The sequence below is a fragment of the Stegostoma tigrinum genome, chromosome 15 (assembly GCF_030684315.1).
Source record: "Stegostoma tigrinum isolate sSteTig4 chromosome 15, sSteTig4.hap1, whole genome shotgun sequence".
NCBI classification, from domain to species: Eukaryota; Metazoa; Chordata; class Chondrichthyes; order Orectolobiformes; family Stegostomatidae; genus Stegostoma; species Stegostoma tigrinum.
The window spans coordinates 70,060,721-70,087,712 of record NC_081368.1 but is presented as its reverse complement, the minus strand read 5'-3'; the positions used below and the strand labels follow the sequence as shown (position 1 = coordinate 70,087,712).

Below are 26,992 nucleotides of genomic sequence, written 5' to 3'. Positions count from 1 at the left end.
CTTGTTTTTATCATTGAACTCATTTCTTCATTTCTCCCAGATATTCTGTTGCTACTGCTTTTCGTGGTTTTGATTGTATTTGTTTTATGTTTTAAAGTGATTAAAAAACATGATTTTCTGGACAAACTCCCGCACACTGTGGGGGTCCGGTCCGCGGGAATTTCCGTACGATTGGCACATTGCCAAGCCCGGTGTGTGGTGTTTACCAGCAGCATAATTCTCATTTACACAGCGCTTAATGCTTCCCAGCAGCAAGAGTAGGCACCCAGCAACGTGCAGGAAGATTTCAATCTCCTTAATCACACTGCACAGTGGCTTCCACACCACTATGGAACCAGTGCAGTCGTTTCGAGGTGCAGTCACTGTTTTAATGTTTTCACCTCTGGGTGCCCTGAGACTATGGGGGACTTTTTAAATTAAGGGCCGCCTTTTTAGCTCAGTGATAAGGGGCCCCATGGCTGTACAAGACATTGGTCGGGCCACATTCGGTGTATTGCGTCCAGTTCTGGTCGCTCTGCTATAGGAATTATATTGCAAAACATGAAAGGGTGCAAAAAAAATTACGAGGACGCAAAAGTAGAAATTGTTGGAAAAGCTCAGCAAGTCTGGCAGCATTTGTGGAGAGAACTCTAGAGTTAAGGTTTCGTGTCGAGTTGTCAACAAATGCAGGCAAGCGGGATTAAAGTTTAGTTTGGGAACATCATTAATTGTTTACCGGAAACGTTAACCCTGATTTCTCTGGAAAGATGCTACCATGTTCCCAAACTAAACATCCTGCTCTGATGCTGTCTGAGCTGCTGTGCTACTCTAGCTCTATGTTTAATCGATTCTGCCTTCCAGCATTTGCAATCCTTACTATATCTTTAGGATTATCAGATCAACCGTGATCTCATTGAATGGGGCAGAAGTCTATATAGAGTAAATGGCCTATTACTGCTCCTATGTTTTCTGATCTTATGGAGAGGCATTCTTTTGATTGAGTCATTGAAAGATATACAATTCTGACAAGGCTCTACAGGGTAGATACTGAGAGGCTGTTTCCACTGGCAAGAGAGCCTCACCATACGTCAAAGTCATGGTTTTAGGATTGATAACTGTTTAGGACAGGGGTAAAGAGATTTTTCTTCACTCAGACTTCTGAATGTTTGGAATTTATTACTGCCGAAAGTTGTTAGTGCCCAGGTATTTAGTAAATTCAAATGAGAGATCAATTAATTTTCAGATGAGAAGGGAATCGAGGCAAGATGGAATTGAGGTAGAGAGTCAGTCTGGATTGTGTTGGATGAGTGAGTCAAATGAACATAGAACATAGAACATTACAGCACAGTACAGGCCCTTCGGCCCTCGATATTGTGCCGACCTGTCATACTGATCTCAAGCCCATCTAACCTACACTATTCCATGTACGTCCATATGCTTGATCAGTGACGACTTAAATGTACCTAAAGTTGGTGAATCTACTACCGTTGCAGGCAAAGCATTCCATTCTCTTACTACTCGCTGAGTAAAGAACTACCTCTAACATCTGTCCTATATCTTTCACCCCTCAATTTAAAGCTGTGCCCCCTCGTGCTCGCTGTCACCATCCTAGGAAAAAGGCTCTCCCTATCCACCCTATCTAACCCTCTGATTATTTCATATGTTTCAATTAAATCACCTCTCAACCTTCTTCTCTCTAATGAAAACAGCCTCAAGTCCCTCAGCCTTTCCTCGTAAGACCTTCCCTCCATACCAGGCAACATCCTAGTAAATCTCCTCTGCACTCTTTCCAAAGCTTCCACATCCTTTCTATAATGCGGTGACCAGAACTGTACACAATACTCCAAGTGCGGCCGCACCAGAGTTTTGTACAGCTTCACCATAACCTCTTGGTTCCGGAACTCGATCCCTCTATTAATAAAAGGTAACACATTGTATGCCTTCTTAACAGCCCTGTCAACCTGGGTGGCAACTTTCAAGGATCTGTGTACATGGACACCGAGATCTCTCTGCTCATCTACACTGCTAAGAATCTTACCATTAGCCCAGTACTTTGCCTTCCGGTTACTCCTACCAAAGTGCATCACCTCACACTTGCCTGCATTAAACTCCATTTGCCACCTCTCAGCCCGGCTTTGCAGCTTATCTATGTCTCTCTGCAACCTACAGCATCCTTCATCACTATCCACAACTCCATCGTCCTTAGTGTCGTCTGCAAATTTACTAACCCATCCTTCTAAGCCCTCATCCAGGTCATTTATAAAAATGACAAACAGCAGTGGACCCAACACCGACCCTTGCGGTACACCACTAGTAACTGGTCTCCAGGATGAACATTTCCCATCAACTACCACCCTCTGTCTTCTTTCAGCAAGCCAATTTCCGATCCAAGCTGCTATATCTTCCACAATTCCATTCCTCCGCATTTTGTACAATAGCCTATTGTGGGGAACCTTATCGAATGCCTTGCTGAAATCCATATGCACCACATCAACCGGTTTACTCTCATCTACCTGTTTGGTCACCTTCTCAAAGAACTCAATAAGGTTTGTGAGGCACGACCTTCCCTTCACAAAACCGTGCTGACTATCCCTAATCAATTTATTCTTTTCTAGATGATTATAAATCCTATCCCTTATAACCTTTTCCAACACTTTACTAACAACTGAGGTAAGGCTCACTGGTCTATAATTACCAGGGTTGTCTCTACTCCCCTTCTTGAACAGGGGAACCACATTTGCTATCCTCCTGTCATCTGGCACTATTCCTGTAGACAATAACGAGTTAAAGATCAATGCCAAAGGCTCAGCAATCTCCTCCCTGGCTTCCAGAGGATCCGAGGATAAATTCCATCCGGCCCAGGGGACTTATCTATCTTCACCTTCTGAAGGATTTCTAATACCTCTTCCGTGTGAACCTCAATCCCACCTAGCCTAGTAGCCTGTATCTCAGTAGTCTCCTTGACAACATTGTCGTTTTCTAGAGTGAATACTGTTGAAAAATATTCATTTAGCACTTCCCCTATCTCACAAGACAGAAAAAAACACAGAAGCAGCAGTAGGCTAATCAACCTATCAAATCTGCTCTGCCTTTCAATGGGGTCACGACTGATCTGATAATTCTTAATCTCGCATTCCTACTCCCGTTTTGTTTTCATACATTACAACTATCTGCTGGGTGATGTTTTCTTTAGCTACACAACAGTAAAGGAGAGCAGCTGACCTGTTCTCACTTGCCACTGTTTTGTAGACTGTGAACAAGTCCAGGCTCCCGTGATGCATTTAACTACGAATCCATATTAAACTGCTTTGTAACAGCACAATGCTAGGCCCACTCAGTCACATTTTCGAAGTCCTACGTGTCTCAGTCTTAGTCTTGAGCCTGACTCAGTTCCAATGTTAGAGCAGCATCGTAACATCTCTGGCACTACAAAGGGCAGAGCTAATCCATTTTACACACTGACTGTATGGCGTGGGCTTTTCCTCTCTCTTCCCTGGTTAGGTACTTTGCATTATTTATCACTCCAATCCATAAAACTGCTAGATGTGTAAGGGACATGTAACGTTCCGCTCCAGTTAGATTCCAGCCCGTTGCCAGGACTCAGAGAGGTCCTTTGTTGTGCCTGTCTAGAGTCGAATTTAAACTTCTCACTTTCAGTTTGAAGGGAGGAGCTGTGGGAAGCTAGTTCCAAATTGTTAGGTCATTCCACACAGACATTACCCTCCCATAAATAAAGACAGCATGGATATCCATTTCGTTACTCAGCAGATTTAATAGAAATGGAATGATCATTTTTTGCCAGATTTAAAGTTTGGACCTTACTCCAAGGCCTCAGCCCTCCCTCTGTCTCTAATTTCCGCCTGACCCATGGCAATTGGAGAAATCAGACTCTGCCCCAGTTCCAGCCTATGTAACATTCCCAATTCCAGCAGCTGGGCTCGGTTTTCTTTGTAATTTGCATCGCTCCCTTAATAATTTTCTCAAACATATATCTTTGACCAAGTTTTTATATGTCTGAATAAAAACTGAAAAGAACTGCAGATGCTATAAATCAGGAACAAAATCAGAAGTTGCTGGAAAAGGCCAGAGGTCTGGCAGCATCTGTGAAGGAAAACCAAAGTTAATATTTCAGATCTGGTGATTTAGATATTTGATCTGAGATTCTTTTGTGTGTTATATATTCCTTTCGAATTGTCCTGTGTGATACTTTGTAGTGTTTAATTGTGGTGTAGCTGCAACATAAATACAAGCTGTTGTTGACGAAGGTGGTGTGTCAGAACAATTAGTTTATTATGACATAGACCATTGAATGGCCTACTCCTGTTCCAAAGTTTGTGTTTGAAGTCTAAAGGTGAAATGGGTGGAACCTTAAAACTGGCTTTCCTGCTTAACATGTGTACATGTTCACAATTTTTATGCAGATTTCTTATAGCTGTCTTAACAGTGTTTTTTGGCCCATTTAACAGAATAACTGGAGCAATTTGACTTGATATGTAATAGGTTTCGGCTGTGTAAAGTATGTGATTTGTTCTGTAGTTAATAAATGTAAAACGGGGAGGTCATGGCCTAATAGTATTATTATTGAACTGTTACTCCAGAGACCCAAGTAATGTTCTGGGGACGTGGATTCGTATCTAGCCAAAGCAGATGATAGAAGTCAAATTCAGTTTAAAAAAAAATTCTGGGAAGAAAGTCTAATGATTACCATGAATTCATTGTCAGGAAAATCCCATCTGGTTCACTCATGTCCTTTACGGAAGTAAACTGCTCCCCTTACTTGGTCTGGCCTACCCATGACTCCAGGTCCACAGCAATGTGGCTGACTCCTTAACTCCCCTCTGGACAACTAGGGATAGGCAATAAATGCTGGGCCAGCTGGTCCCCTCATCCCATGAATGAATAATAAAAAGAAATGCAGCAAACTTTCTGGATGTAAGTTTGCTTGCTGAGCTGGAAGGTTTGTTTTCAGACGTTTCGTCACCATTCTAGGTAACATCATCAGTGAGCCTCCGGTGAAGAGCTGGTGTTATGTCCCGCTTTCTATTTATCTCTTTAGGTTTCCTTAGGTTGGTGATGTCATTTCCTGTGTTGATGCCATTTCCTGCATTGTTGATGTCATTTCCTGTTCTCTTTCTCAAGAGTGTGGTAGATGGGTTCCAAATCAATGTGTGTGTTGATGGAGTTCCAGTTGGAATGCCATGCTTCTAGAAATTCTCGTGCGTGTCTGTGTTTGGCTTGTCCTAGGATGGATGTGTTGTCCCAATCAAAGTGGTGTCCTTCCTCATCTGTATGTAAGGATACTATTGATAGTGGGTCATGTCTTTTTGTGGCTAGTTGATGTTCATATATCCTGGTGGCTAACTTTCTATGATCTTATTGTCCCTGTTTTGATTTCCAATAAATGTTTAACTTGCCATAAAATTACCAAAATATAGGGTTGATCTGTCATTAGAGAGAGAGACAACTGGTAGTGGTCACCACGCCTCAGGAGAGGGAAGAAGTTGAGCAGGAGAGACCTTTGTGGTAACCTCAGCCAGTGTAAGAATTGAACCCATGCAGATAACATTTACGTATGAGTAAAGAGTACTGTCTTTCAGACTGTAGCTTGATACTCACTTGAAGAGTGAATGACTAAACATTAGTGTCACTGCATCACAAACCAGCCAACAGAAAACCCACCCCCTCCCACTGTTAATCTATTAGGCAAAGTCTGAATAAAGATCAGGACATGAAAAAACCATATTTGAGGACTCACTGTATCTTTCAGTCTGTCACTGAAGGAAAAAGCTTCCAGAGTTGACAACGCTACAATCCTTTCTACTATGGGACATCAAGAAATCTCCTTTAAAGCTTTCTGCTTCAGGACAGTACACCATCGAAAACAATTCAACATTGTCCATTTAACGACTCATTTCTTCAGTGTTATGCTGCCATAGTGTCACCAAATGTTTAGTCATTCACTCTTCAAGTGAGTATCAAGCTACAGTCTGAAAGACAGTACTCTTTACTCATACGTAAATGTTATCTGCATAGGTAAACACAGCAGATAATACCCAAAACCGGTGACTGCTCCTTTCCTCCAAATGCTGCTTGGCCTGCTGTTTTTCCAGCCTCCTATTTGTCTATCTTAGACTTCAGCATCTGCAGTTTTTTCTTATCTCTAACCTTTACTGATACCCTGTTTTTTTGAAATGTACAGGAGATGGATCAGTCAGAGCGATAATATGTTCACCCCTATAACCCTATATCTGTTACACTGTGTTGACATTTCTCCCAGAACATCCTGTAGCCCCCAGCATTAATTTCCGTCACAATTATAAAGGCAGGCAAATATATCAAAAGTTCAGGAAGGAAAGCTGTTTAATTGAATGAGTCATGTTCTCATTTAATAAAGTAATGTTGTTTTTTTGATTGTTGTGGGAGGACAGTATTTTGCAAGAACAGACAAGCTAGTGATATTTGGGGAGGGTGTGCTTGAGGGCAGGAAGCCAAATGATAAAATACACCCAACCACAGATGGCAATATTACACTCCATCCACTATGAGACATCGAGAAAGCTCCTTTAAAATAAGAAGGTCTCACCAGACCCTTCAATCCTTGGGAATTGCCCCAAGTCTTAATTTCCGGTCCTTTTTTTTATTCATTTGCAGGAAGTGGATAATGCTGACAAATGCTGGATACTCCTGTGTCTGCACACATTTCCTCCAGGTGCTTTTGGTTTCCTCCCACAGTCCAAAGATGTGTAGCCATGGGGAGTGCAAGGTTAAGGGGATATGGTGGTGTTTGATTTGGGTGGGATATTATTCAGAGATTCGGTGCAGACTTGATGGGCTGAAATGCCTATTTCCACACTTTAGGGATTCTATGATGGGGTCAAGCTCGCTCCAGTTGGCCTAACCTGGGCTGGCTTTGTGAGCCAGAGGTATGATGTCATGACACTCTTTGAGGAAGAACAGGGAAATTATTGCAGTATTTATTCATTAACGAATAGAATATCTTTTTTTTTATTTAACCTATTTTTCCTAATCAACCTGTCCAAAGATGTTGCTACACACCTCCGGAGTAGGTGGGACTTGAAATCAGGCCTCCTGATCCAGAGACAGGGGCATTACCATCACACTGCAAGAGCCCCTTTATCTGGTCATTTATCCCATTGCTTTTTTTTTGTCAGGAGCTGCTGAGTGAAAATCAACTGCCTCATTTCCTACATAAACAGTGCATACTTCCGAAGTACTTTATGAGCTGTGAAGTGTTTTGGACTGACTTGAAATCATAAGATTGAAATGATTCTCCCTTGCTAGCAACAGCCAAGCAAGCAGAGTTAGAGTGAGTAATGGCACTTTAAACCCCTCCAGTAATTAGATTCATTAAATCCAAACTTGCAACAGAATGTCCTGGAGATGAACACACTGAAGGGGAAGCCAATCTCCCTGTCCTGCCCTTTATTCAGGGCTTGGTCTTTGTTACCACCACAACTCACATTCTCATTTGTTTTTCCAGTTCTCCTACCTTGTATCCCATACTCCATTTTCAGCCATGCGGAGTGCCATTAATTGACATCTTACTCTATTCCCTATTACTCACATCCCACCCAACAGCTGTTAATATCTTACTCTTGTAGTATACGACTGTCCAAATCCTTCATGATGCTGCATCCTTGTTCTCAGCCACCTTCTAATTTAGTTTGAACATTCCCCAAAAAACACTAGAAAATCACGCCAAGAGAACACTGATTCCTGGCTCTGTTCTAGGGAACTCCTGTTGAAGCTATTCCCAATGAATTTAAAACCCTCTCTCATGCACCGACTCTCCAACAGCCAAGAATTGGCTGCCTCTCTTCCTATTTACTGAACGTGCCAGTGTGTATGACTGTATCTAAGTTGGAGACTGCTATCTTTGATAAAAACCGAAAGCACTGCAGATGCCGAGCATCAGGAACAAAAACAAAGTTGCTGGGAAAGCTCAGCAGGTCAGGCAGCATCTGTGAAGGGAAAAAAAACGGAGTTAACGTTTCAGGTCCTGTGACCCTCAGAACTGATGGTGGCTGGGAAAACATCAGTTTATATGCATGAAAAAGGGAGGGGACTGGGGAGGGTGTAAACGACAAGATAGACCCTAAAGAGAGAGAAGAGCAGTTAGACACACAAAGGAGTTGCTAACGATCAGACTGGTAGTTAATGGGGACTGTTAGTGACTAACAACGGTTGTTGTATAATGGCAGGCTACGTGGTAACAAGGCCTGGTGTGTGGGGTAGGGGGCTGGCACATGGGAGAGTTTAGGCCCATGTCTCATATTGTAGATATTCTGCAAAGCGATCACCCAGTTGTCATCTACACTGGGGAAACGAAGCGTAGACTAGGTGGCCGTTTCACAAAACATCGACGTTCTGCTCGCAAGAAAAACCCTGAACTACCTGTTGCCTGCCACTTTCACACATCACCCTGCTTCCTGGCCAACATCTCTGTCTCTGGCTTGCTGCAGTGTTCCAGTAACCTCAATGCAAGCTAGAAGAACAACATAATAATAAAATGTGAGGCTGGATGAACACAGCAGGCCAAGCAGCATCTCAGGAGCACAAAAGCTGACGTTTCGGGCCTGGACCCTTCATCAGAGGGTCAAAACGTCAGCTTTTGTGCTCCTGAGATGCTGCTTGGCCTGCTGTGTTCATCCAGCCTCACATTTTATTATCTTGGAATCTCCAGCATCTGCAGTTCCCATTATCTCTAGAAGAACAACACCTCATTTTCCACTTAGGGTCCATGCAGCCCTCTGGACTCAATGTTGAATTGAATAATTTTACAGCCTAAACTCTTGCATGTCCAAGCCCCCTACCCCACACACCAGGCCTTGTTACCACATGGCCTGCCATTATACACCACCTGTTGTTAGTCACTAACAGTCTCCATTAACAACCATTCACCCTCCCAGCCTAATTGTTAGCAACTCCTTTGTGTGACCAACTGTTCTTCTCTCTCTTTAGGCTCTTTCCTATTGTTTACTCCCCACCCCAACCCCTCCCTTATTTTCTGCATATAAACTGATGTTTTCCCAGCCACCATCAGTTCTGAGGGAAGGATCACTGGAGCTGAAATGTTAACTCTGTTTTTTCCCTGCTCAGATGCTGCCAAACCTGCTGAGCTTTTCCAGCAACTTTGTTTTTATTGCTATCTTTGAGATCCTGCATGCTGGTTTCCTTATAATTCTTTGAAGTCTGCCACCTGGACCCAATCCCACTTTCTCCCTCTAACCTTTGTACTGACATGAGCTGCAATATCTGACTGTTTGCCCTCAAAGTGCTCTGCAGTGCTCAGTCACCTCCTTGACCCTAGCACCAGGCTGGCAACACATTATCCAGGAATTACAAATGTGGCTTAGAAACGCTTGTTTGTTGCCCTGACTTTGAATTCTTTATTAACATTTTCTAGTCTTCCTCCACTCCATTGTTTCCCCCACTCCATGCAGTTGACCCAGCCATAGTTAAGGGGACTTAGTTCTGGTTACTGATCCCAGTCGACACATGACCGTTACCTAAACAGAATTGAATACTAGTTGGAGAGCAAGCTGCACTGTGAGGACTCCTGCACTATTATACTAGCCTGGTCTTTCTGGACTGTCTGATGGCTAGGAATTCTCCAGGTAATGCTAGTGCCCTGGAAGAGTGTTGTCCAACAGAGACCGATGGGTGCAGGTACATAGTTCCGTGAAAGTGGCTTCAGGTTGGTGAAGAAGGCATTTGGCACACTTACCTTCATCTGTTAGAGCATTGAGTACATTGTGTTGGGACATCATGTTACAGCTGTACAAGACATTAAGGCCACATTTAAAGTACTGTGTACAATTCTGGTCACCCTACTATAGGAAGGATGTTATTAAACTGGAAAGGGTGCAGAAGTGATTTACGAGGATGTTATCAAAACTGTTTGTTTGAGTTATAAGAAAAGGTTGGATAGGCTGGGACCTTTCTCCCCAGAAGTGTAGGAGGCTGAAGGATTACCATTTAGAGGTTTGTAAAATCATGAAGGGCACAGATAAGAATAGCCAAGATCTTTTCCCCAGGGTAGGGGAGTCCATAACTAGCAAGCTTAAGTTGAAGGTGAGAGGGAACAGATAAAAAAGGACCTAAGGGGCAACTTTTTCACACAAACGGTGGTGTGTGTATGGAATGAGCTGTCAGAGGAAACGTTAACGGGAGGTATAGTTTGAGCATTTAAAAGACATTTGGAGAGGTACATGGATAGAAAAGGTTTAGAGGGATATGGGCCTAAGGCAGCAAATGGGACCATTTTCGATTTGGAAACTTGGTTGGCATGACGAGTTGGACTGGACGGCCTGTTTCCATGTGTACAATCTGTATTTCTGTGGCTGTCTGCCAATACATGTTTTATGCTGCAGAGCGGCCTCATTGATAAACAGGCTTCCTACAAAGGGCTCTGAGTGGATGAACCACAGTTACTCCAGCTGTTACTTAAAACTGATGTCCAGAGCTGGACCTGCTCCAGCTGACAATGCATTCTGCACATGTGGGACCCTGAGACATGATAAACAAGAAATAGTATTTTTACAGCAGTTTTGGATGACGGAGAAATGTGAATCTGGCCACCAGCCAGTGCATCACCACTCTCCATCAAACTAATGCAATTGTTGCAAATCGTCTGACTTCCTGAGAGAGGCTGTTGATGTCCCATGTAACAATCACAATACTTGACGACAAGGTACCACTCCTTCAGTACTGAGTTTTGTGTTCAAATCTCTGGAGAATGAGTGTTAGTACAAAGCCAGATTAATATCTTTGAATCTGGCATCAGACTAGCCCAAGGTTGAGTTACTATGGTTACTATTCCCAACAATTATTCATGAATTCTGTCTGCTGATGACTATGTTCCACTGACTGCAACTTCTGTGTCTTGAATTTTGGGTGTGAAACCTAATTGCTCAGTGCTCATTTTGATTCCATTTCAGAGACTGTCACACCTCCAACTGATTTGACTGTGACTTTGAAGGGAATTGGTTTCATTAATTCCACTTGGACATGGAAACTGCCAAGTTATTTAGAAAACTCCACCAAAGAAATCAAGTTTGAAAGCGTGTTTAAGTATGATGGCGCCGAGTGGGACGTAAGTTGAAATGTTCATTATCTTTCTTCCCCAGTGTTTGATGCATTGTAGCTGGGATATCCTAAGGGCAAATTGTCTGCCCACTTTACCCTGCCTCACTAGCTTGCACTTGGCTGTAAGAGCCTCATTGTTTCAATTTCAAGTTTTCTAACATTGGCATTCTTTCTCCCTCTTCATCTATAACCCTCTAATTTTCCTTTAGTCACCTCCCTTACAACGCTTGCAAGTTTTAGCCTGAAGCCAGTCAATCCGTGTTGCCTTTTCTTGATGATGCTCACTAATAATCTTCCCTCTTCCACCGTTCTCACAACTTCTTCGTTGTTCTCCCAAACTTTCCTCCTGACCCACCCCATCTTTCTGCAGAACACACTTTTCACACTTTCCAACACTGGTTACCAACCTTTTTCAAGGTGTATCATGTATATTCTTTCATTTTGATATTCCTTCCCAGATCACATGGTGGATTTGAATGAAAAATCTCCTGTAGCCTTTTAGCTTGCATCCCACCAGTATCTCTCTTGCATTGTCATCCAAAGTGACCTAGTATACACATTACTGTCCAGCAATCCAGACACACTCTCAATGAAAACATTCTTTTGATATTGTGTAGAACTTGTCCTTCCCAGATCTAGACCAGTGTCCTCTGCTGCTGCCGAATTGAAGTGTGTTATCCCAGGCTATTCTAGTATTTTTCTCAGTATCCCCCCTGGCTTCATAAGGAGCCCTATCAGACAGCTTCTGTTGAAAGTTGGGGCATTCTGACTTCTCCACTTTTTGTCTGTCGCTCTCTCCTTTGAAGCCTACTGTTTACTCTCTATCCGTTACTTCAAAGGTTTATGTTGATGGAAGGGTAATTGAGCTCATGTTTTGGAACACAAGAATTATAAGCAAGAGTAGGCCATTAGGCCCCTTCAGACCTGCTCTGCCATTCATCTTCCCAAAGGCCTCAACTTCTCTCTCATGGCAGTTGTTCAGCCCTCAAGTTCTCAATATTTCAAAAATCTTTCAATGTTTCCAGTAATCTAATCTCCACAAGTCTCTGCAGGAGAGAATTCTACACTGGTGTCTCGTAGGAGAAATTCCTTCAACTGTCAGTTTGAGATGATGTCCCATTATCCTGTAACTCCATCCTTTAGTTTGAGATTCCCCCACTAATGATAACATCTTGTTAACACCTACCCTGTTAAACCTTCTTAGAGTCGTGTATGTTTTATTAAGATCACCCCTCATTCTTCCAGACTCTTAGGCATAAAGGCCTAACCTGATAAGCCATTCTTCACAAGTCAATCCTTGCAATCCCTGAATCGGCTTCATGAAGTTTCAATGTGGCACATCCTTTCTTAAACACAAAAGGACCAAAACTACACACTGTACTCCAGGTGCAGCCTCAGTCCATACAAATGTAACAAGACTTCCCTATTTATAAACTCCAAGCCCCTAGAAATAAAAGCTAAAGTTCAAATTGCCTCTTTAATTGTTTGCTGCACCTACATGCTAACTTTTTGAGCATTGTGCACGAAAACACTTATATCTTTGTGTTGCACTTTTTTAAGTGTCACTGTCTATTTGATAACAGTCTGACTTTTGATTCTTCCTACCAAAAGTGTATGACCTCACATTTCTCCACATTAAACTCCATTTTCCAAGTCTTTGCCCAATCTGTCAATCCATCTGATTCCTTTGCAGATTCTTTAAGTCTTCAACACAACATGCCCTCCCCTATTTTTATACCTTACTTCTAATATACTCCTCAAATTGATATGATTTGTGACATCAAAAGACAGACACCAGACGTCACAGCATTTTTCAGTCTGCAGTAGTTAAATTTTGAGTTAGAGTTAATGTTTTGAGTCCAATATGACTCTTCTTCAGAATGTTTCAGTTAAGAATCATATCGGATTTGAAATGTTAATTTCATTTCTCTTTCTGTCTGTGCTGCAGAGCTGCTGAATTTGTCCAGGATTCTCTTTTGGTTATTTAAGAATAGGATTAACAGACTTCAAAATAGTCAGGTTAACCCCAATACTTATAATAGGCATATCACACATTATTTGTGGTAAGCAGATCTGCACCTAGTACTCCAGGTATGTTTCGACCGGGACATTGTGCAGTTTGTGTGTATTATAAGGAATCCTGAACCTAATGCATGTTGTAATTCAGAAAATTATTGATATGTTGTTTTATTTAGGAAAGAAAAAGAAAGAAAGATATGACTCGTGAAGATAAGGTGATTCTTAACCAAGGAATCACTTTCAGAGTGAAGGCATTGGCGATAAATGGTGATACATGTCAAGAAAGCAACTGGACTGAGAAATATATCCCTCCTGCAGAAGGTAATGCAAAGTTTTATGTTTTAGATTAGTTAACAATGTCTTAAAATTCATGCTTAAAATAGTTATCATTCATTGACCACACGCTTTTTAGATGTTTCAATGGTGACAGAACTTGGATTTATATTCACAGATTAGTGAAATAACTATGTGGCTGGTCTCTTTCCTTTTCCTCGCTGACTAATGAGGCTATTCCTGGGAGGCCAGCATTTATTATATATCTCTAATTGTCCTGGATTTGAATGACACAGTGAACCTGTTTAGAGTACAGTTGAGAGTCATTGCTATGGGCTTGGATGAGCAGCCCAGTGATGCTAATTGTCCTCAAGTCCAACAGACGCAAGCTAAACAAGATATGGTAAACAACTAGTTTTGTCAGAGCCATCCATGGCCTTGTCTCTCCTGCTCTCTGTAGTCTCCTACAGCCTTGGAATTCCGTAGGATATCTCTTCCAGTTCTGGCCTCCCAGACATCCTCAATTTTAATGACACCCCATTGGTGGCCATGCCTTGAGCAACTTCTTCCCAAAACCTCTCCACCTCTCACTCTTCCTTTTTGAAGGGAGCATGACAGGTAGATAAGGTAATTAAGAAGGCATCTGGAATAGTTCTGAAGCACTTACCTCTTTGACACCTGGCACTCTTTAGTAACCTACATCCTCATTTCTTTTATATGGTTCAATACCTTACGTATTCTAATTGCACTTCTGCAAAGCATCGAAGGACGTTTTACCATGTTAAAGATACGTCATGAATACAATTTCCTGTCATTCAGTGGTGTTTATGTGAGTCAGAAACTTTAAAGGCAACAAGAAGTCGAACCTTGTGCTGAAAATAATTCCTCAGATCTGGCCAAATCCCTGAGCTAGCACTTGTGGTCTTTCCTGCTAGATGTGTTGAATGTTCATGTTTCAGTATTGCTCAAGTTTGGAAACTTGTTTGAAAGTGGAAGAGCCATGTATATGTTTGTTTTGTCTTCTATTTGTAGATATTGTGTGTTAGGATGGTAAAACATTATATTAGTTCCATTTTTGTGTTTTGTTGGAGGCAGTTGCCTGTGTGGAGTTCTGCTCAGTTGCATGTTCATGTTTTTTAAAACTCCTGAGGTGAATAGTTCAGTGCATTAGAAACAAAGGTAAAAGAGGGAGAAATGGACTGTTGTCCCATGACTCTGGGAGACAGATGGTAGTAATTTAGTTTGGAAAGCAAATGTGCATGTTTCTCTCAGAGAATCATATAATCATAGAGCTGTACGCATGGAAACAGACCCTTCGGTCCAATTCGTTCAGCATCTATAATTCTTGCTATCTCCATCTTTTCTAATCCCATTTCCTAGCATTTGGCCCATAGCCTCATATGCAATGGCATTTCAAGTGTTCATCTAAACACTACTAAAACACCTTGAGGATTCTTACCTTTATTATCTTTTAGCCGGCGTGTTCCAGATAACCACGAAACTCAATGCTTTTTTTTCCTTAAATCCCCTCTAAAGTTCCTGTTTCTTACCTGAAAACTGTGCCCCCTGAGTACTGATCAATCTATGAAGAGGAAAAGAAATCAAACCCAGGTCTCTTGTGTTGTGAGGCAGCAGTGCTAACCACTGAGCCATCGTGCCACCGTGGAGTCACCCTGGAGTGTAAAGCTTTCCTCTTCACTATTTACCACACCATCAATATTCATGTATTCTATGAACTTACTTGTTCAGTAATTGATCACTTGCAATAATTAAATAGCAAAAATAAAAGTCACAATCAATCAAGCTAGGTTTTGCTTTGCAGCTCTGACTTGTCCAGTATTGCCATCAGCTGGAATGATTACAATGACTTAGTTACAAACATGGGTGCTCACTGCCTCTGAAGTGAAACTTCACCATTGTCCATTTAGTGTTCTAGCCAGCCTTATGATGATATGATGATGGTGATAGCAGTGGTTCAATGGGTTTCTGTCCCATAATCAAGGTCATAAAATCCCTACAGTGTGGTAACAAGACATTTGGCGCAACAGGTCCACGCCACCCCTCCAAAGAGCGTCCCGCCCAGACCCATTCCCCTACCCCTGCATTTTACCATGCTAATCCACCTAACTTAAACGCCTCTGGATACTACAGGCAATTTAGCATGACCAATCCACCCACTCTGCACATCTTTGGACTGTGGGAGGAAACCAGAGCACCCGGAGGAAACGCACGCAGACACGGGGAGAATGTGCAAATTCCACACAGACTGAGGGTGGAATTGAACCCAGGTCCCTGGCACTGTGCAGCAGTAGTGCTAACCACTGAGCCACCGTGCCACCGTGCCACCCTGATTACACTAATCCAGACTGCCCGAGAGAGTGCTTTCTTCCAGACAAGGTGAAAAGATGTTATGCTCTCATTTGACAGAGGAAGGACATCTTCTGTTATAATCTCCTACCAACAAATCTGAAAACAGATCATCTCATCATAGTGACAGTGTCACTTTGGGGGCCTTGCTATGTGCAAATTGTCTGCCATGTTTCCCAAACTCCAGAAAGTCATCATACTTCACAACTACATTCTTCATTAGAAAGTACGCCGGGACATTTCTACAATGTGGAAGACATTTTGTAAACATGAGTCTTTATCCCCAGGCATGCAGTCCCAATGGCAATGCTGTTTCACATTCAGTTGCCCCTTCTTGTTTACTACATAAGGGCCCTGCAGTTCCCTAGTTTATTTATTGCCACTGGCTCTCTTCCAGACCAATGGGGCCATCCCCATATAAATTGACTTCCTCTTGATGACCCTTAGAATTTCACGAGTTTTGCCCCTAGGCCATTTGTTACTGTGAGACTTATCTGTGAAAACATTCTTGCAGTACTGGAATTCTTCCAAACCGATGTACCATAAAAAAAGCAGTTTACAGAAGCACATTGGGCCTGTTATAACCTGAATGCAGATGAAGCTCATTCTGCCTGTGCTAGCAATTTGAAAGAAGTGTCCAATATGTTCTGCTCCTCTGATGTTTAGAGCTTTTTCATGGCTTTCATTCAATTCCTTTTTAGTAATTATCGCTAAAGCTGCTTTCACGACCTTTCATGCAACGGACTCGAGATCATAACATACACCAACAATATGATACTTTTATCCTTTTCTTTGTCTACTGTCACTAATATGCCTGCTAGCGGAATCCATTTCTCCTTCATTACTCTGTCAAAAGCTTTCATGATGGTGATTGTCTCTGTAGACCTACTCTTAGCCCTTCTGCTTGAAGGAGAACTAGTACATATTCTTTAATCTCTCCTTGTAGCTCCTCCAAAACTTCCAATTCCATGGTCCCCAACATCTCATTTTATCAGGGATGTCCAGTCCCTATACACCTGTATTCCCCGTGCAGATGGCCTAAAGGCCCTCCACTTCTTCCTGTCCCACCAGCCTGACCACCTCCACTGACACCCTCATCCGCTTAGTCGAACTCATCCTTACTCTCAACAACTTCTCTTTCGATAACTCCCACTTCCTACAGACAGAGGGGGTGACCATGGGTACCCACATGGCCCTAAGCTATGCCTGCCTCTTTGTAGGTTACGTGGAACAATCCGTCTTCCGTACTTACACTGGTCCTAAACCCCACCTCTTCCTCCGTTACATTGATGACTGTATCGGCACCGCCTCATGCTCCCACGAGGATCTCGAACAGTTCATCCGCTTCACCAACACCTTCCACCCCAACCTTAGGTTCACCTGGACCATCTCTGATGCCTCTCTCTCCTTCCTGGACCTCTCTGTCTCCATCTCTGGCAATCACCTGGAAACTGATATCCATTTCAAGCCCACCAACTCCTACAGATACCTAGAATACACCTCCTCACACCCACCTTCCTGCAAAAATGCCATCCCCTAGTCCCAATTCCTTCACCTCCACCGCACCTGCTCCCAGGACGAGGCATTCCACTCCCGTACATCTCAGATGTCCTCCTTTTTCAAGGACCGCAACGTCCCCCGCTCCCCCCTCAGTCGTAAAGAATGCCTTCAACCATGTCTCCCGCATTTCCTGCAACTCATCCCTCACACCCTGTCCCCGCAAAACAACCAAAACAGAATCCCTCTCGTTCTCACATACCACCCCAACAACCTCTGGATTCAACACATCATCCTCTGACACTTCTGCCATCTGCAATTCAACCCCACCACCAAAGACATTTTTCCCTCCCCACCCTTATCTGCTTTCCGGAGGAACCACTCTCTCAGGGACTGTCTTGTCCACTCCACACTCCCCTCCAGCCCAACCACACCCGGCACTTTTCCCTGCAACAGCAGGAAGTGCTACATTTGCCCCTACACCTACCCCACACCCCCATCCCAGGCCCCAAGAAGACTTCCCACATCAAGCAAATGTTCACCTGCACATCTGATGACGTGGTATACTATATCCACTGTTCCCGTTGTGGCGTCCTCTACACTGGGGAAACCAAGCGGAGGCTTCAGGACCGCTTTGCAGAACACCTACACTCGGGTCGCACTAAACAACTGCAGCTCCCAGTCATGAAATTTTTCAACTCACCCTCCCATTCCTCAGACAACATGTCCATCCTGGGGCTCCTGCAGTGCCACAATGATGCCACCCGAAGGTCGCAGGAACAGTACCTCATATTACGCTTGGGAACCCTACAGCCCAGTGGTATCAATGTGGACTTCACAAGCTTCTAAATCTCCCTTCCCCTTAGCGCATCCCAAAACTAGTCCAGCTTGTCCCCGCCTCCCAAACCTATCCTTCCTCCCACCTATCCCCTCCTCCCACCTCAAGCCCCACACCCCCTTGACCTGTCCTTCCTCTCCGGACTGGCCTGTCCACTCCCACCTGCACTTACCTTTACTGCCTCCATCCCCGCCTCTTTGACCTACCTGTCTCCTCTCTACCTATCTTCTCCATCCATCTTCTATCCGCCTCCCCCTCTCTCCCTATTTATTTCATTACCCCCTTCCCCTCCCCCATTTCTAAAGAAGGGTCTAGGCCCGAAACATTAGCTTTCCTGCTTCTCTGCTGCTTGGACTGCTGTGTTCATCTAACTGTACACCTTGTTATCTCTTAATCCAGCATGTCTGGTCCCTTTCTTGTAAATCACCTGTGTTCCCTCTGTCAGACCTGGAGATTCTGTTCATTGTATGATGCCAGAACTTGGTATAATACTGCAGCTGATACCTATCAATTTAACTTAAATTGCTTGCTTTTTGATTCTTGTCCTTTATTTATAAACCTGAGATCATGTGCTTTCTTTTTAAACATGTTTATAGTTTTCTGACTTGGGCCCGCAGACCTTTCTGTTTCCATGGGTCAATTACAGGGGTGGCGATTGCCGAAGTTGGGCAAAGCAAAGGCCTAGTGGTATTATCGCTATACAATTAGCCCAAAAACCCAGATAATGTTCTGGGGGCCTGAGTTCAAATCCCCCTACAACAGATGGTGGAATGCGAATCTGAATTTGAATTCAATAAATGACTGGAATTAAGAATCTAATGATTACCATGAAATGATTGATCTGCTTCACAAATGTCCTTCAGGGAAGGAAACTACCATCCTTACCTGGTCTACATGTGACTCCAGTCCTACAGCAATGTAGTTGACTCTTAACTGTCCTCCGGGCAATAAATGCTGCCTAGCCAGTGATGACCTCATTCCTGTGAATGAATAAAGAAAATAACATTAATTTGCATTACCTGTTGTGTTTTGTCCCAAGACATCAATAGATATCTCTTTGCAATGTTATAATTCTAGCTACAAGGCTTAAAATGCCATGTGGCACTGCATCAGTTTCAAAGTTAGAGATGAGGTTCTCTATCCATCATCGCAGTTGTGAATAAATACTGTGAATAAATACAGTGAATAATTGAGGTTTGTGCTGTTTCTGTCTTGTGGTGAGTATGTAGGTATGACTTTAAGAGATTTGTTCATGATATCATCAGTGCATCATAGCACATGATCTGAAAATATAAAGGACTCAGACTCCATTTTTATCACATGAAATGTGATACACTAATGGAAACATGCTGTGTTGTAAACTAATAACTTAATGTTAACCCAGACTCAGATACAGCAGAGAAATATTGTGATTGTATATAATGATTAATTGGATTGAATGTCTACTGGAATTTTCAATACAATACCCCACACCCAATAACATAAAACAGTGCCATATTAGGCAAAAGTCCTGTGGAGGAAAAGTTCTTGCCTGTTCTCAAGATTAATGGTTTCCTTTTCACAACATTCAGCACCAGAGATTTGTGACCTTTCTGCCCGCAATACTCTGATGTTCACTCTGAACTGTTAATGAATATCAGGCTTTTAGAAAAGATTTATTTACATTTAAAATATACAGGGGTCCCCAATTTATGAGCATCCGAAATAGGAACACGCATAGGAAAGCGATCCCTTACGGAGGTGTAATTTTAAATATCCGACGCACTAATGTTTCTTGCACTTACAAATGGTTGCCTTATATTGTCCTGCATTGTGTTTCAACTTGAGTTCAGATTGACATGCAAACAGACTTGGAAACAGAACCTGTTCCACCTATATGGAGAAATCAAGTGGTACAAGAATGACTAGCAGTGCAGCGCTAAATTGGCCACTGTCTCCATGAGGAATTTAAAACAGTACCTCATCCAGATGCATAGATTTCTGCTAAAACATCAGTGCCAATTTTGAGAACCTTGAGGGAAATTCTTCAGAGAACAGTTCAGAACTTCTGAGATCCTAGTGGATACCAAAATGCAGCAGATTTCAAAATGAAACAATTCATGGGAAAATTGGGGGTTATAATGTTTCTCTGGTTTTAAGTCTGAACTAGGCCCATCTGAAGATCCTGTAATCATCAAGCAAATAAAATTGTAAACATTTCAAATCTTAAAAAGAGCTGAACAGTGGTATCATTACGATCTGTGGATTGTTTGTGGTACTCAACCACCTCCTGTGACCATGTATTTTGGCAGGATTACGTCAGCTTCTGAGCTCATCATTAGATTTCATGATTTCATCTCCTTCCTCCTGCCAATTTTCACCAAAGGGCTAGTCCCAAATGTTGTATAAAAACCAAAAGAACTGTGCATGCTGCAAATTAGGAACAAAAACAAATTTGATGGAAAAGCTCAGTAGGTCTGGCAGCATCTGTGAAGGTAAAAAGTTAACATTTCATGTCCGTTCACCCTTCCTCAGAACTCTGTTTTCTCCTTCACAGATGCTGCCAGAGCTGCTGGGCTGTTCCAGCAACTTTGTTTCTGTTCCTTGTTTTTAGCCCTAGACATTTACTGGCATTTTGATGCCATGGCTAAAGTTCATGTTCAAAGATAAGGTGAATCCATAGTCAATCTTTAATTTCACCATCCAGAAATATTATACAGGCTTATTCAAAATCAGATTTTGAAACCAAAAATTGCTCAGTAAGTCCTTCAAAAGGAACAAGTAAAGACACAGCACAGGGGGTATTTTGTGATGGAATGTGAATGAAATCAGGGAATCCCTACAGAGTGGAAACAGGCCTTTCAGCTTAACAAGTCCTTCAGAACATCCCGCCCAGACCTAACCCTCAAACCCACCTAATCTGCACATCCCTGAAAGCTAGGGGCAATTTAACATAGTCAATCCACTTAGACTGCATGTCTTTAGATTATGGGAGGAAACCAAAATACCTGGAAGAAGCCCACACAGACTCAGGGAGAACGTGCAAACTCCACACAGTCAGTCATCCGAAGGTGGAATTGAACCCATGTCCCAGGCGCTGTGAGGCAGCAGTGCTAACAACTGAGCCACTGTGCAAAGACCCCCTTCTGCTGGGGGTTTGACATCAAGCTAAATGATTGTTAGCCCATCCTCCTTCACAGTTGAGTAGCATGATTCCAAAGTCAGAAGGGGAAGTGAGAATGATAGACCGGAATAGTACCTAAACCAATAATCTCAGCAGCTGTTTCATGTACTCCCTTTTTGAGTGCTATGCTGAGCATGAACAAATTTGGATCACTAAGGGATGAATGTTCCAGCAACGTTAGGCTCTTAACTAAATCTGCTTTATTACTCATTACTAAATTTAATGTGGCATTCCCCCTTGCTTCTATTTGAGTACAGCAAAACAGTCCCCTCTATATTCAACGCAGGGCTGGCCACTGTCAATAGAGAGTCAGGGGTTTGAAGTGCTGTCCCACTGTTTAATTGATAACCTGGCCAGAATACCCGACTGTGGCAATGCCAAGTCATTGGTACTGTGCACAAATTGCTGAGGCCAGCTCGAAATGAGTGAATGACTTTTAGATTTCATGTTTCAGATTGGAGAAAACTCGAGGCCCTTTTTTTTTTAATTTAGAAGCTCACTTTGCATTTGTGGCAGAGCTGTGTTCTAAGAGTTTTCTTGGTACACAGAGAAGATGATGTTTTGAATGAGAGCACACAAGAGACCCCTGAATCGGCTATGATCTTGCCAAATTTTATGTCCTGTTACTGTGCTTCTGATGTCTCCTTGACCCTTTTTCCTGTTATTTTCCTCTCGCAGGTGATGCCAACACTGCTGTCAGGAACTTTGGATGTATTTTCTACAACTTAGAATATATAAATTGCACTTGGGACATTGGAAGTAAGACACCAGCTAACACAGTGTATAACTTCAATTACTGGTGAGGGAGTATTGAATCTTTAAATGGTAAGGATGAATTTACCCTGGTGTGTATATACAGGCATGCAAATTAAATATGCTTTGTGACCATGCAGGCAAAAGGGCATGGATGTCATTCAAAACTGTACCAGTTACATATCAAAAGATGGCAGATTGAACGTTGGTTGCCACCTTCAACGTGATCAATTTGATGATGAACAGGACTTACATATTTGTGTCTCAGGAAACAGTTCTTCTGCCAAGATAAAGCCATTCTTCTATAATCTGGAAGCTGCAAGTTTTGGTAAGTTGCACGTGCCCTGCCATTAAATCTACATCAATAGAATGAGTGATAATGGGAACTGCAGATGCTGTAGAATCCAAGATAATGAAATGTGAAGCTGGATGAACACAGCAGGCCCAGCAGCATCTCAGGAGCACAAAAGCTGACGTTTGGGCCTAGACCCTTCCCACAAAAGCTGACGTTTCGGGCCTAGACCCTTCCTTCACAAAAGCTGACGTTTCAGGCCTAGACCCTTCTTCACAAAAGCTGACGTCTAGGCCTGAAACGTCAGCTTTTGTGCTCAATAGAATGAGGCTGGATTACTTAGTGATTGCCATATGCACCAGCAAATTAATGCTGAGACATCTCCTTAAGAGGTTTTTAATCTGTAGCCCAAATATATGAGAGCAGCATCTCTGACAGTGCAGCGCTCCCTCAGCACTGACCCTCTAACATTGTGGCACTCCTTCAGTGCTGAGCCTTTGAGATTGCAGCACTCCCTCAAAGCTGACCCTCTGACAGTGCAGCACTTCCTTTTTACTGACCTTCTTAGATTGTGGCACTCCCTCAGCGCTGACCCTCTGACAGTGTGGCACGCCCCCAGCACTGACCCTTTCTCCTTTGACAGTGTAACCCTATCTAGGAATTGCACTGAAGGTTCAGTCTAAATTCATTTGAGGGTCCGACCAGTCGGCCATGAGCTGTTGTCAACAGCAAGTAGGTAATCTTTACAGCTAGTTGGCAGATCGCAAATCAACATTTACAACATCATGTTCTCTCTCTGCCTGCCCCACTCCAGTCTGTTTTTTCCCATTCTGCCAGTTAGACACGCAATTGTTCTGCCACTCCCACATTCTGATCACTTAATCTGCATAACGAGCACCCTTTCTCCCCCAGCACTCCACCTTGCACCCACACCATTGCATAAATGCTGGCCCCTCCACACAACTACATCAGTTTGCTCCCTCTCCATGGATGCTGCTTGACCCGTTGTGGGTTCCAGCATTTTTTGTTTTCAGTAAAGATTTCAGTAGATGTAGTAATTTGCTCATACATAAATCAACATTTCTTTGACTGCCTGGATAGTTGAGTGGAAGAATACACTGTCTACTTGCCTCCAAGACTTTGTGTCAAATCCAAATGGGATTGTTGGATTAGAGAATGTTTGATATTCATTTTTAAGAATTGCAAGCAAATTGAATCGGCTCACTGTTGAATCCCATCATTTAAGAGAAAAAGTACCTCAAGTAGCAGATTGTGTTCAACAAAGCACTTTGTATTAATAGAGATAATGGGAACTGCAGATGCTGGAGAATCCAAGATAACAAAGTGTGGAGCTGGTTGAACACATCAGGCCATCTCAGAAGCACAAAAGCTGATGTTTCGGGCCTAGACCCTTCATCAGAGAGGGGGATGGGGAGAGGGTTCTGGAATAAATAGGGAGAGAGGGGGAGGCGGACTGAAGATGGAGAGAAAAGAAGATAGGTGGAGAGGAGAGTATAGGTGGGGAGGTAGGGAGGGGATAGGTCAGTCCAGGGTAGACGGACAGGTCAAGGAGGTGGGATGAGGTTAGTAGGGAGGAAATGGAGGTACGGCTTGAGGTGGGAGGAAGGGATGGGTGAGAGGAAGAACAGGTTAGGGAGGCGGAGACAGGCTGGTCTGGTTTTGGGATGCGGTGCGGGGAGGGGAGATTTTGAAGCTTGTGAAGTCCACATTGATACCATTGGGCTGCAGGGTTCCCAAGCGGAATATGAGTTGCTGTTCTTGCAACCTTCAGGTGGCATCATTATGGCACTGCAGGAGGCCCATGCTGGACATGTCGTCTGAGGAATGGGAGTGGGAGTTAAAATGGTTCGTGACTGGAAGCTGCAGTTGTTTATTGTGAACCGAGCCGAGGTGTTCTGCAAAGCGGTCCCCAAGCCTCCGCTTGGTTTCCCCAATGTAGAGGAAGCCACACCGGGTACAATGGATACAGTATACCACATTGGCAGATGTGCAGATGAACATCTGCTTAAAATGGAAGGTCATCTTGGGGCCTGTGATGGGGGTGAGGGAGGAGGTGTGGGGGCAAGTGTAGCACTTCCTGCGGTTGCAGGGGAAGGTGCCGGGTGTGGTGGGGTTGGAGGGCAGTGTGGAGCGAACAAGGGAGTCACGGAGAGAGTGGTCTCTCCGGAAGGCAGACAAGGGTGGGGATGGAAAAATGTCTTGGGTGGTGGGGTCAGATTGTAGATGGTGGAAGTGTCGGAGGATAATGCGTTGTATCCGGAGGTTAGTGGGGTGGTATGTGAGAACGAGGGGGATCCTCTTGGGCGGTTGTGGCAGGGGCGGGATGTGAGGGATGTGTTGCGGGAAATGCGGGAGACGCGGTCAAGGGCATTCTCGACCACCGCGGGAGGAAAGTTGCGGTCCTTGAAGAACGTGCACATCTGGGATGTGCGGGAGTAGAATGCCTCATCCTGGGAGCAGATGCAGTGGAGGCGGAGGAATTGGGAATAGGGGATGGAATTTTTACAGGAGGGTGGGTGGGAGGAGGTATATTCTAGGTAGCTGTGGGAGTCAGTGGGCTTGAAATGGACATCAGTTTCTAGCTGGTTACCTGAGATGGACACTGAGAGGTCCAGGAAGGTGAGGGATGGGTTGGAGATGGCCCAGGTGAACTTGAGGTTGGGGTGGAAGGTGTTGGTGAAGTGGAACTGTTCGAGCTCCTCTGGGGAGCCAGAGGCGGCCCCGATACAATCATCAATGTAACGGAGGAAGAGGTGGGGTTTGGGGCAAATGCAGGTGTGGAAGAGGGACTGTTCCACATAACCTACAAAGAGGCAGGCATAGCTTGGGCCCATGCAAGTACCCATGGCCATCCCCTATGTCTGTAGGACGTTTGCCTCTTTGTAGGTTACGTGGAACAGTCCCTCTTCCACACCTACACAGGCCCCAAACCCCACCTCTTCCTCCGTTACATTGATGACTGTATCGGCGCCGCCTCTTGCTCCCCAGAGGAGCTTGAACAGTTCATCTAATTCACCAACACCTTCCACCCCAACCTCAAGTTCACCTGGGTCATCTCCAACACATCCCTCACCTTCCTAGACCTCTCGGTGTCCATCTCAGGTAACCAGCTAGAAACCGATGTCCATTTCAAGCCCACTGACTCCCACAGCCACCTAGAATACACCTCCTCCCACCCACCCTCCTGCAAAAATTCCATCCCCTATTCCCAATTCCTCCGCCTCCGCCGCATCTGCTCCCAGGATGAGGCATTCCACTCCCGCACATCCCAGATGTCCAAGTTCCTCAAGGACCGCAACTTTCCCCCCGCAGAGGTCGAGAACGCCCTTGACCGCGTCTCCCTCATTTCCCGCAACAAATCCCTCACACCCCGCCCCCGCCACAACCGCCCCAAGAGGATCCCCCTTGTTCTCACATACCACCCCACCAACCTCCAGATACAACGCATCATCCTCCAACACTTCCGCCATCTACAATCTGACCCCACCACCCAAGACATTTTTCCATCCCCACCCTTGTCTGCCTTCCGGAGAGACCACTCTCTCCATGACTCCCTTGTCCGCTCCACACTCCCTCCAACCCCACCACACCCGGCACCTTCCCCTGCAACCGCAGGAAGTGTTACACTTGCCCCCACACCTCCTCCCTCACCCCCATCCCAGGCCCCAAGATGACCTTCCATATTAAGCAGATGTTCACCTGCACATCTGCCAATGTGGTATACTGTATCCATTGTACCTGGTGTGGCTTCCTCTACATTGGGGAAACCAAGCGGAGGCTTGGGGACCGCTTTGCAGAATATTTCTGCCCGGTTCGCAATAAACAACTGCAGCTCCCAGTCGCGAACCATTTTAACTCCCCCTCCCATTCCTCAGATGACACGTCCATCATGGGCCTCCTGCAGTGCCACAATGATGCCACATGAAGGTTGCAAGAATAGCAACTCATATTCCGCTTGGGAACCCTGCAGCCCAATGGTATCAATGTGGACTTCACAAGCTTCAAAATCTCACCTTCCCCACCGCATCCCAAAACCAGCCCAGTTCGTCCCCTCTCCCCACTGCATCCCAAAACCAGCCCAGCCAGTCTCCGCCTCCCTAACCTGTTCTTCCTCTCACCCATCCCTTCCTCCCACCTTAAGCCGCACCTCCATTTCGAACCTACTGCCTCATCCCACCTCCTTGACCTGTCCATCTTCCCCGGATTGACCTGTCCCCTCCCTACCTCCCCACCTATACTCTCCTCTCCACCTATCTTCTTCTCTCTCCATCTTCAGTCCGCCTCCCCCTCTCTCCCTATTTATTCCAGAACCCTCTCCCCATCCCCCTCTCTAATGAAGGGTCTAGGCCCGAAACGTCAGCTTTTGTGCTCCTGAGATGCTGCTGGGCCTGCTGTGTTCATCCAGCTTCACACTTTGTTACTTTGTCTTAATAAATGTTTTCATTGTTGTGAAATCATTTGTGAAAGGTTTGCAAGGGACCTAAGGAGCAACCTTTGGCTGGTACAAATGCAACATTTAAAAGGTATCTGGATGGGTACATGAATAGGAATGGTTTAGAGGGATATGGGCCAAATTCTGGAAAATGGGACTAGATTAATTTAGCATATTTGGTTAGCATGAATAAGTTGGACTGCAGGGTCTATTTCCATGCTGTACAGCTCTATGACTCTGTGTCTAATC

The 26,992-nt window shown here is 44.2% G+C and overlaps 1 protein-coding gene across 2 annotated transcripts in view; it reads left to right on the top strand.

Annotated features, from left to right (window-relative positions):
• LOC125459051 (interleukin-13 receptor subunit alpha-1-like) overlaps positions 1–26,992 on the top strand; it is a 38,162-nt gene that overhangs the window by 301 nt on the left and 10,869 nt on the right. For both annotated transcript variants that reach the window (XM_059651510.1, XM_059651511.1), the window contains exons 2-5: positions 10,941–11,095; positions 13,284–13,428; positions 21,924–22,044; positions 22,139–22,326. In XM_059651510.1, the coding sequence (XP_059507493.1) occupies positions 10,941–11,095; positions 13,284–13,428; positions 21,924–22,044; positions 22,139–22,326 (609 nt within the window). The remainder of the gene's footprint in view (positions 1–10,940; positions 11,096–13,283; positions 13,429–21,923; positions 22,045–22,138; positions 22,327–26,992) is intronic.